Source organism: Bison bison, unplaced genomic scaffold (assembly GCF_000754665.1).
Source record: "Bison bison bison isolate TAMUID 2011002044 unplaced genomic scaffold, Bison_UMD1.0 scf7180017864213, whole genome shotgun sequence".
NCBI classification, from domain to species: domain Eukaryota; kingdom Metazoa; phylum Chordata; class Mammalia; order Artiodactyla; family Bovidae; genus Bison; species Bison bison.
Window position 1 is genome coordinate 7,155,198 of NW_011494785.1, and position 11,822 is coordinate 7,167,019.

Consider the following 11,822-nt stretch of genomic DNA (forward strand, 5'->3'; position numbering starts at 1 on the left):
TTGAAGTGCTGCTTCCAGCTATACCCTTTGCTTCATGGGGGTGAATTCCTCTTGTTGGAAGTTTGGGAAACTTTGGAAAAGCCTGAGAAGGCTGTTCTGCTGGTGTGACTTCCTGTAACCCCAGACTGGCCCCCTAGCATTTCCCAGGGATCATCTGAGGACAAGGTCTAACTAGGAGCAGTGACAATATTGATGGGGCAGGAGGGTGGAGGCTGTGCCCCTGAGGTGGTCTGCATGGGGAGAGCTGGGGACCAAGTCAAGACCTCTCAGGGATGGGTTGAGCCCTGGAGGGGTGGGCGGGGGTAGCAGACCCTGACGCTGAGAGTCAGTCTAGTCTCTGACGTGAGTCACAGGGGTCCAGGTAGACCGTTGAAATACAACAGGGCTCCTCCCACTCCACCACCTCATCTCCCCAGGACCCCAAGGGATGCTCTGGGGACCCAGGCAAGTAATTCAGGCAGATTGGGTCTCAGGGAACAAGTCAGGAACTGGGATCCCGTAACTGGGGCACGAGGTGGGGATGAGGTGTTAGGAATGAGGCCAAAGCCCAGTTATCAGAACTGGGACACTCTCCATGTGGGACGCGTGTTCTTTACATCCTTCCTGCAGAAATCCTGGAAACAGGGGTGTGTCTGTCCCTGGTACCTGGCAGAGCCTGTCAGGTTAGGGGGGCACAGGTGGAGTTGGGTGAGGCTTTGGCATAGTGGGGTGGCAACCCCTCTGTCTTTACCTACTGCCCTGCTCCAAGTAGTAGCCACTTCATTCCTGCCCAATACCCCCAGGGTAGCCCCACCTTTGCAAGAAGAGCCTCAGAGTAAACATCACGTTTATTTTGGACATTCAAATTTACAAAAACAAAAAGTAACAAAAACCATGACATAGCATACACACACGCGCGCGCGCACACACATACACACACATGTTGCATCTCATGTCACTTTATGTACAAAATCAGGCGGGATCAGGGAGGCGGGTTGCCAGTAGGATGCACTAATTTCACAGAGTCTGACAGCTTGACATGCTCATTCACTGCTCAGCCTGGGCCCACGTGAGCCTCTTCCCCACCCAGCAGGGTCAGGGGCCAGGGGGACGGGTTTGGAGTGGCAGGCAGTTGGGACAAAGACGGTTAAGAGAATGATTCCATCTTTTGGGGGTGGGCTGTGTCCCTTCCCCGGTTTGGTCAGAGCAAGGATGCTGGGAAACACAGTGAAGAGGGGACCCATTTGAGGGGGGGGCTAGGACCGCTGCATCATGGAGCGAGCACTGAATGCAGAGTCAGAATGCTGGGTTCAGGTCTCCCAGTATTCCGGCTGGGTAACCCCAAAGACTGCTCATCCTCCCTGGGCCCTGGCATCTTCATCTGTAAAAAGAGGGCTTCGGAGCCCTTCCTGTCCACGCCTGTGGTCCCAGGTCTTGCACAGATGTGGCAAGGTGATCGGCCTCTTGGGATGTTGGTTAGGGGCGCCATGTGCCACAAGGTGGGAAAATCTGGCAGATAAGAGCTGTGAAGCACCTGGCGCAGGGCTGGGCCCAAAGCAGGGGTTTGAGAAGGGTCAGCTCTCTCCCCTTTGCAGCCTGGGACTCTTGGGAGACACCCAGCTTCCTCTCCCTTCAGCTGTCCTGGAAACTCCAGCCAGTGAGAGAAGGACTGGGCTGTGAGCACCCCTCACAGGGACGTGCTCCCTGAAGGGGCTAAGAACCCTCCCTTGGACTCACTCAAGGGGACTCTGGCCCAGGGGCCAGTCCATCCCTCACCTCTGTGTTCCTCTGGGTCAGGGTGAACAGGCTCAGGAGCAGTAGATAGCCAAACCCCACTCCACAGGCAATGGTAGCGCCTGTCCCCTCAGGCTGAAGGGTGGGCCCTGGATGTCACTGGCTTTGAATGCTGGGTTCCATCACTTGTGGGTTGATTGACATGGGCAGGTTAATTAACCTCTCTGGGCCTCCATTTCTCTACTTGTACAATGGGACTAAGAACAGTCCTACTTAGAACTGTTGTGAGGGTGAATGAGTTGATCCCTGTGAGGTGCCCAGCATGGCAAGGTTACAAGGGTGTAACAGACATGGGTCCAGACTCATTTTCAGCTGGGAGTAGCTCGAGGATGCAGCTGAGCACCTCTCTCCTCCCCATCTTTTTGGCTGTGCCTGGAAGTAGCTGAAGGTCAAAGCTGGAGTCCAAACAACAGGCATTCAGCAAAGAAGGATAATCAGTAGACGGAGGAGTGGGGACTTAGGACATTCATCATTCTGGAATGTAAATAGGTACCCAGGCCACTCACCGATGGCCCAGACTCAGAGCCTACATGGCAACATCTCTGGTTTTGTTCCTGTTCCCTCTGGAGGGCTGACCAGGGTGATTCAGCACAGGTCAGAAGTCTCATGATCACCATGACAAAGCATAAAGGACTTGGGATAATGTTTCTGGGTGGGCTCGAGTGACCAAACAAGTTCTATCACCTCCTTCCTAAGATTCTTTCTTTCCCCTCAAGGCCTCCACAAAAGCTGCTCCCTCAAAGACAATACCATAAACCCAATAAAGCCCAGTGTTTCTGAAATCTAAATTCCAAATTTCACCGTCACCCCAGCAACAGCGTATGTCATCATGAGATGCTTGACCCAGCAGCGGGGCTGATGTCATTGGCTGTTACCAGGGCAACTAGATCTCGGCAGGTTCTGGCTAAAGCGCGCCATCCCTCCTTCTAGGGGGAGTTGGGCTGGAAGTGGTGAATGGTCTATTTGCGCTCTTGAAATGGAAACGAGGATCTGGGGGCTGGAAGCAACAAGTCTTGGAAAAGCCTCCATGGCCCTGCGCCCCACAGTCTGTAGCTCGGGCATCGTGCCTCAGGCTAAGTGGATGTGGGGAGCAGAGACAGGGAACTAAAGGAACAAAACGCCACCAGTGCCCATCTGACTTAAGTAGCCAACATCTGTCCAGACACCCGGTAGGTAACTGGGGAGGGACCCCAGTGTTCTCAGCTCCATTCCTGCCAGAGTGCCGGGAGATCACACTTCTCCCACCCTACCTTCCAGGGATCGGGGGTGGGATGTCTGTATGTTTCATACAGGAAAGTGGTCCAGTGTTGGAAAGCATTGTTGGAATGTTGGAAAGCATTCTGACCCCTCAAATGTCCATCCTGTTAGGTTTAGGCTGGACTCAAAAGACTCTCACAGGCAAGAAGTATGGTGTGGGGGAAAGAGCACTGGCTTCTAGTCCTGGCTCAGCTCCATTGAGCTGTGTGATCCTGTGCAAGCCACTTGCCCTCTCTGAGCTCCTCCTCATATGAGCAACAAGAGGTCAGACTGGGGTGGCTTTTCTCAGCTCTGATACTCTTCCATTGTCTTGGGGGAGCCAGTGGGGACTCAAGGGTAGGGCCCAGGTTAGCCACCAGCCCTTTGAAACACTCAGATGGGCAAGGGTGCCAGGCTGGGGGTGATCCAGAAGAGCTGACCTTAATCTGTGTATGAGTTTGGTCTGCCTTGACCCTTCCCCTTGCCCTTGACTCTCTGGAGCCAGCTGCTGACCCTGACCCATGCCTAGCCAGATCCCATCTGCTGCCCAGTCCCAGGGCCTGCCCCTGCTATGCACCTTGACATCTAGGTAGGTTCTCAGGCTTGTCCCACCCTATCCACCTGGAATCACAGACCATCCTACTTTTGATCTGGAGACCTCTCAGAAATGACCAAAGCTCACAAATGAGGATCGCCAGCCAGGGGAGAGTAGGGACTGACAGCAGACTACACAGCAGGCTGGCAGCAGAGACCAGGAACCAGGGGCTCCTTCTTCTCATCCAGAGCTCTGCATGCCACTCCGTGCTTCTCCTTGCCCTCTCTGCTTCTTTCCTTCCCCAAAGGCTGCAGGGCCATGCAGAGCAGGTCAGTACTGTGGCTCTGCCAGATCCTGGGTCTCCTGGGGCACATGCCTCTGTCCCACGCTGTCCCCAGCCCAGGCTGAAGTGTTCCATGCCCTGTTCTGGTCACAGAAGGGGCAAGGTGACCATGCCAGTGGACGCAGCCATGGTGGGCCTCCTGAGATCTTGGTCCCCAACCCTCCAGGCTGGAGCTGGGAAGGGAATGTCCTGGAAATTGAGGTGGGGCTGGGCCAGGCATGGAACCAACATTCAAAGCAACCATTCAGCACACAAAGAAACAAGGAAAGAGGAGGAAGAAAGGGTGCAGGTGGGGGCAGGGGTTGGGGGGGAGAAGCTTCACCAAGATTCCCCTGCCCGTGACTGGCAGCTGGTGGAAAGATGGAAGGGGGTGAGTCTGAGTCTCCAGTGTGGTTCTGTCATTCCCTCTCAGCTGGGGGACAGCTTCACAGCCCAAGATGGCCCTGAAGAGGAAGGGGGCACGCCTGCCTCACGGAGGAAAGGGGACAGATAACCATCCCTGCCACTGAGACAGTGGGCCCTTCGCCTGTACACAGCCCCATGGATGGTGCTGTGAGATCAGTGGAATCAGCTGTGGTTGATGGGTAAGGGGACATGGGGTGAGATACGGCTCCACTCTAATGCCAGCGGTGGGGCAAGAGTCATGGGTACTGCGATGCACCCCCTGCCAGGCCCTGGACTCACCCCAGGCTTGACCTTTTGACTCAAGCTGCTTGTCCCCATTCAAGTGGGATCAGGGGACAGCCATCAAGGGCAGGGCGTTCTGGAGGTGTGGGTACAGGTGGGGGAAACGGGAGGCATGGCCAGGAGTGGGGCAAAGAAGGAGACCAGTGCATGTGTGGGTAGGCTAAGGAGGGAATGTGCTCCCGCCCCAGAAGGTCCCCGAATTTGCAGGCAAGGGAGGGGTCCCTGGACGAGGTGGCCCCTCATGCCTTGGCCCTGCCTTTACAGACATCAAAGGCGGCCTTCGTTGCACCCCCAAAGGCCTCCACTAGCTTGTCCTCCCATGGGAGGATGTTGCCCAGCAGTGGCCCCGTACAGTTGGCAATGCCCAGGACCTGGGCTGGTGTCAGGGCGTGGTCCCAGAGGTTAAACTGGGCAATGTCACCCACGAAGGCCTGGGTGGCATCAAACCGGCCGCCTAGGGTATCCTGGACCAAAAGAGCAGAAAGAAACAAGAAAGACATGGAGTGAGGGAGAGAAAAGATACGCAGGTGCTCAGTGAGTCAAAACTCCGTCCTTGCTGAAGCCCCGCCCCCTCTAGGTTCTAGCCCCGCCCCAAGGTCCTAGTCCCGCCCCAAGGTTCTGGCCCTGCCCCTTGGGCCGGTCTCGCTCAGTCTGCCCATCTACAGAACGGCTGGGTCAGACTGAGTGCTCACTTCTGTGCTCTCAGGGACCCTCCGCCTACCCCTCCTCCTGAGGCGCCTGGAGTGGGTGGGATATCTAGTTGCATCCCACCCTGACCCTTACCTGCTCCTGGCCCAGGATAAGGATCCCATGAGGCTTGATGGGGTGCCAGGCAGCCAGGTTCTCACCAGAGCCCCGCAGCTCTCCATCCTGGTAGGCAGACCACAGGCCATCCCTTGTAGTCCAGGCGATGCAGATGTGGTGCCAGCCATTGTCCTTCAGGCTCAGGGGCAACTGGGCCACCTGGAAACAGGTTCCCCAGCCCCGGGTCAGAGGTGCCACAAGCCCCAAGGCTGAAGCAGTGGGATGGGGGATGAGGAGACCAGTGACCCTCCTTCCAGGGTCTGACCCAAGATCTGACCCTGCCTGTCCTCCCTGCCCAGTGTCTTTCCAGCCACTCTTTCCTCTTTCCCCACAATGTAGCAATATCATCAGGCACTTCACTCAGATCACAAGGGACTACTCAGTGTTGGGTTTTGGTTGTTTCTAGGTAGTTTATTCACTCTCTGACAGGCCTGTAAGGTCACGCTGGGTGGGAGTTGTATCTCACAAGCCTCCCTTCCCTGAATATCTCACATAGTGCCCAGCACACAGCTGGGCTCAAGAAGTGCTGGGAATGATGGAACAAGCCTTGTACTTGGAGGCCGAGCACTGTCAACCACAACGCCCTGTGGGACCCTGGGGAGGTTGGTCTTTCCTCCATGGGCCTCAGTCTCCTCATCCATAAAGTCAAGGGCTTGGGCAAAGGATGGCAAATATGCAGCCACCTCTGCCTCCTACTCCACCCAAGGCAGACATGGCTAATCAATCATGAGCCTAGACTCACCCTCGGAATCTTTCTCATCGCAGTGCTTTTGGAAGGCACTGCTGATTGATTGGAGTTGGCCTGTGAGATGAAAGGTACTTGCTGCTTGTGGATTTGGGGCTCCCAAAGGGCTCTTTCATCTCCTAGGTTCTCTGAGATCACAATTTATTACAATGTTCTCTGAGGCCTACTTGATGCCAGGCCTTGTTCTGGACACCGGGGGATATGGATCCGGTCCTAAAATGAGCTGAGTCTGCACAGGAGGGGAGGACTTCAGGGACAATATCACAAGCCAGAGTAACATAGGGGCCATGTGGGAGACACAGAAGCTGTGAAGGCCCAGAGGCAGAGAGGAGTGTGGGAACAGAAGATGTGAAATCTAAACACATCTGGAAGTATAATGAACTCTGGAAATTCCACTGTAAGGCAAACCAAGGTTGGGGGAGGGGTCGGTTTGCACAGCAGCGGCAAGGGATTAGAGGCTGGAATAAAATGAGAACTGTGAGTAGTTTGTGAGGCTGGTAATCAAAAGGCACCAGAATGTCAGGAAATTGGGCTGCCTTGTGCCCTGTCCAGGGTGCTGAATTCCTTCTATTATACTAGAAGTGACTACTACCATGGGCAGAGCCAAGGATGGCATCAGGGGGGTTATGAAGGGGAACTGGGTAGCACGATCTAGATGTCATCCAGCTACTCTCTGATGGACTTAGAGGGTAAGTGTGTACTGGGCCACAAGGGAAATTCATTGTCCCCTGGGCCTATCTCTTTCCTCCTCCTCCAGGACACCATGAAAGGCACCTCCTGCTGAGCAGGGTTCTGCTGTCAGCCACTCCCAGCAGCTCTGTGTGCCTGTGGGCTGGTCACAAGTGGGTGCAATATATGTTCTCTGCATTTCCAAGGGCATCTCAAAAGACCAGCATGCCATCAAGACCCAAAGCAACATGTCAGGCTGGGGAAGATATCCGTGGGGAATGGCATGATAAGATGCTCACCTTGCTTCCCCCTTAATCACCATGCCCCTGCTACATCACTCCCCCTGTCTCCCCAGCTTGTCCTGCCCTGTCCACTCCTGGGAGAGTGGTGACGGGGTGGGAGTCCTGGGCATAGGGAAGATTGGTGACCCAAGGGCAGAACAGTGGAGCCCAAGACCCCCAAATCACATCATCACCCCTTCACCAGCTTTGTGGCCAGGGTGCATTATTTGCCTCCACTGAACCTCAGCTTTTCCATCTGCAAAGTGGAGATAATAGGGTGTCTACTTCCTGGGGCTGTTGGGTCAAGGATGATGATATGGGTAAAGTACTAGCACAGGACTCTGAATGATAAAAATGGGGCACATTTATCCAAGTTTGTTAAACTCCAGGTTCTGCTTAAAGCCGTTTACATGTATTTAAGCCATTTAATTCTCACCATAACCATGTACAGTTGAGGTTATTGTTATTCCTGCTTTACAGATGAGGAAACTGAGGCACAGGGAGGGTAAGTGACTAGTCGAAGGTCACACAGTGGGATAGCAGCAGAACTAGGATTCAAATCCAGCATTCAGGCCAGAGCTTGACCATGGCACCAGCCTTCTCGCCACGTGAGGGGAGGGGCATGGGGCTGACTGCCAGGGGGAGGGGGACAAGGAATCCAGCAGCTCTTCTGCCCTTCCTTCCACCTCCCTCCCCAGAGAGGTCCTGGGACCTCATTTGCTTCTCTCTTTGTTCAGGAGAATGAGCAGGGCCCTGGGGGCCCTTGAGATGCCCTGCTGTAGGAAGCACTTCCAGTCCTGCTCCCACAGCCGGGTTGCTGGGGAAGTCTCTTAATCTCCACGATCCTCACATGCTCCTCTGTAAATGGCACACCACCATTGACAGCCTCTCTTAGACAGGAGCTCTCATCCTATCAGCCCCAGGTCTGGCTTATCTTGAATTCCCAGAACCCAGCCTGGAATGGGTTCATCCACCTTGGAGGCGTTTCATGTGTGCTGATTCTGCTGAGCAGGAGAATGGAAAGGCCCTGCCCGTCTGGGACCAGCGCAGTGCAAATGCTCCTGGAAGGCTCCCCCCTGCCTCACCCCCATCCCTCCGGCTCTGCCCAGCCCCCACTCACCTTGTCATTGATCAGCAGCTCCATGGGGTCGTGGCCCGCCTCCAGCAGCACAATCTCGTTGGCCTGTCCAGGCACCGAGTAGGAGAAGGGGGTGCCCTGGCCAGTGCCGCCAGACCTGGAGCGCAGCCACATGCAGACGGTGAAGGCGTAGAGCTCCGGCAGCGCCTTCCGCGCGCGGGCGTACATGTAGTTGTTGCGGATGGGAATGCTGATCTTGAAGGCATCTGGGGGACTGTAGGCTGAGGACCCTGAGCGGGGTGAGCAAGGCGAACATGGTGGGGGTCAGTGGACACGGACTGGGGAGGTGGGCAGGGCACACTCCAGAATAAGGGCTACTAGCCCCCTGGTAACCTCAACTTGTCTATAAGCCTCAAGGGTGGTCCTCACCAAGTTTAAAAGATGAAAGCTCCCTGAGAGTTCACAAGTCCTAAATTCCTATTTTTCAGATGAGGAAAATGAGGCCTGGTGAGAGGAAGTGAACTTTGAAGGTCACGGAGCAAGCCAGAGACAGCTGAGGACCGCGGAGCCAGGGTTCCTCACGCTCACACCTGTACAACGTCCACATGCCATGATTTTATGACCCTTGTGCTGCCAGGCCCAGGTGTTATAAAATGACAACATTTTGATGGCAAAGGTACTCCTGTGGGGGGTGGTTAAGTGCAGGGGCTTTAGAGTCAGACCTGATTTAAGGTCTAGCTTCACCACTTACTCGCTGTGTGACCTTGGGCAAGTCACTTGACCTCTCTGAGCCTTATTTTCCTTATTTATTTATAAATATTTGCTTATACTCATTTATAAATATAATAATTTAATAATTATAATAAAATAAATATTATAAAATTTATTTATTTATTTATAGCCATATTTATTATTAGGGGATAATAAACAGAGCCACCCCTGTATGGTCTGTGAAGGTTAAACCAGCTGGCGTATCAAGTACTTAGCCCACTCCCAGAATACAGTGGGTGAAAATGAGCCGGAAAATGCTAACTGGTAATGCTGACAAAACATCCCAATCATTCTCTCTCAGACTCTTCCCACCAACCTATCTAGCTTTAACCTCTGGGAAACGTTTTCTGAGTGAATGTGCCACCCTGAGGACCATCCGAGGACCAAGGATACCCTCGCCCACCATTCCCTCTGTGGGGCCCAGGACCCACCATGCTCCAGTTCGGCTACACGGTCCTGCAGGGCGTCCAGCTCCTTCTCTACCTCCTGCCGCTGCTGCTGGCTGCTGTGACCAAGGGCCATGCGTTCCTTCTCCAGCGCCAGCACCTTGGCCAGCAACTGCCCCTCCAGCTCGTCCATCTTGGAGTGCAGGGCAGTGGGCACCACGGGCGCAGGGGCTGGGGCGGCTGAGAAGTTCACTCGGGCTGGAAGCTCCTGCTGCTCACGGACAGAGAAAGGGACATTCGAAGTCAGTCAGAGGGAGGATGGAAAGAGACAAAGTCCCAGAGATGTCCACTAGCCCTGCTTGAGTGACCCCTGTTGAGCCTCAGCTTCCCCATACGTAGAATGGGACGGCAATGCCTGCTTTGAGGCAGTGAATGTGCACTGGGTGTGCAGCAGCAGGCTGTCTCCAGTGCTGGTGTGTGACGGGAGTGGACAGCAGGCTGGCTCCTGTCCTCGGGACATCTCAGCCTATGGGGCTCAGCAGTGGAGAGCTGCAAAAGTACCCCAGAGGGTCCGACATGCAATTGGGGTTGAAAGCCACTGCCGAGCACTTCATCACTGGAAGGCAGCACCTTGATGGGTCCTTGAAGAGGTGGGCTATCCTGATCCTCACTTACTCACATGCCAAACTTCTCCAAGATGGTTCAAGACTCTGTGTGGGTGCTGGGCAGACCCAGGGGCACAAACCAGGGGGCTTCTGGAATAGGGCTCCAATGCTGCTGTGATGGGTGGTTAAGGTCACAGACTCCAGAGGCAGGCAGCCCAGGGCTCAAATCCAGCTCGAGAACCAACCTGCTGTGCAGCCTGAGGCAAATGCCTCCATCTCTCTGAACCCTTGCTTCCTCTCAGGCAATGTGGCACAACTGTGACTATTTAGAAGGGTTGTGGGGATGATTAGGTGGTAAATGCCTGTGAGCAGAGGCTGTTTACTCTGCTGTCTAGAGCAGGGTGTTCGAGGGTGGTCTAAGACACCCCCATCCCACCCAGGATGAGGACAAAGTGTCTTAGGGTCCTCCTTTGGCCCACCTTAAGACCCCCGTGGGAAGGAGAATTGGGACAGAAGCCAGGGGGTCTTTCCTTTCCCGTCCCCTGCTGGAGGAAACCCCTTCTGGGGTGGAGGAAGGCAGCTGAGGCCACAAGTCCTGATGCTGGGAAGGGACAGTCTCTGGTAGACACGTCATGGGAAGACGAGTAGGAAATGAATAATTCATTGAGCTTCTAGGAGCCAAATTAGACAAGCTTTGTCTGCTCTCCCCTCCTCCATGCTCCCTACTGACAGCCCGATGCTTCCTCACTGTCCAGGGGCCCTGCTGGCTCCCAGTTCACCTGCCCTGGGCCCCGACCACAGGCTTAGCCCCAGACCTGAGCTCACTGAATTCTCATGATTCCTTCACCGGGCAGATATTCCCTGAGCCCCTACTGTGGGCCAAACAGAAAACCAGGAGCACAACCAAGCATTCCCTGAGCACCCTGTGCCTACAGGGACGGCCCCACAGCTCAGGGGCAAGCACAAGAGACCCCGGTCAGATTCACTGGCCCAGCTCTGAGCTTGTCAGTCATTTGCTGTGTGACACTGGGTAAGTCCCTTAACCTCTCTGAGCTCTTTTTCTTTCCTAGCCCTGTGATGAGAGGATAAATGTGTCCCCTGCTTCAAAGTGCTGGGGGTGGGGAGGGCAGTGCAGGCAAAGCGTCACTGCCACACTCAGCACCAGAGAGGAGGGAGCTGCCACCACAGACAGTGACGGGACCACGCACTTGGTTCCGCCACTCCACCCTGAGGTGGAGGGCAGGTGGGTTAATCTCTCTGGGGTCATTTTTCCTCCTCTGTAAAGTGGGGACTTGGAATGTTGGACTTGCAGGCCTGTGGTCAGGATTAAAAGACGGCGCATAGTGGGAGCTCCAGCTTGACTCGGCGTGGCCACCTGTATGCCCTGCAGTGTCCCACGTTGGAGGGCACAGCCATCCACCTATGCAGACGCCTGCTTGGCCCACCAGGTGGGGAGCCCAGGTGAGGGGGGTGGGGCACGGATGGATGAACTGCTCAGTACACATGGCCCACTCTATTACACGAGTCTTCACTGTCCACCCTCTGGAGGGCTCCTTGGAACTCCCCAGGTGCCCACGAATCCTGACTCTGGTGCTGACTAAACACAAAGCCTCAGTTTCCCCTTCTATAAAATAGGGACAACCGGCCCCACTCTGCCCATCCGCAAGACAGATGTAAGGATGAAACAGTGGAAGTAACAGATCCTTGTGGACTGTAAAAGCAGGATGCATGGGACTTCCCTGGCAGTCCAGTGGTTTAAGACCCCATGCTTCCACTTCAGGGGCCCTGGGTTCGACCCCTGGTCAGGGGATGAAGAGCCTGCACACTGTGCGGTGTGGCCAAAGAAGAAAAAACAATGCAAACTGTGAGGCTTGAATACATCAGCTGACGGGGAGCTTGCTACCTCCAG

At 54.9% G+C, this 11,822-nt stretch overlaps 1 protein-coding gene across 1 annotated transcript in view; it reads right to left on the reverse strand.

Moving 5' to 3' along the window:
- Positions 1 to 809: 809 nt before the first annotated feature.
- The window catches only part of NPTXR (neuronal pentraxin receptor), an 11,725-nt gene continuing 712 nt past the window's right edge, over positions 810 to 11,822 (reverse strand). The window contains exons 2-5 of the mRNA XM_010845227.1: positions 9,354 to 9,579; positions 8,194 to 8,441; positions 5,358 to 5,537; positions 810 to 5,038 (exon numbers count right to left, since the gene is read on the reverse strand). Coding sequence (XP_010843529.1) covers positions 4,814 to 5,038; positions 5,358 to 5,537; positions 8,194 to 8,441; positions 9,354 to 9,579 — 879 coding nt within the window. The 3' untranslated portion in view covers positions 810 to 4,813. The remainder of the gene's footprint in view (positions 5,039 to 5,357; positions 5,538 to 8,193; positions 8,442 to 9,353; positions 9,580 to 11,822) is intronic.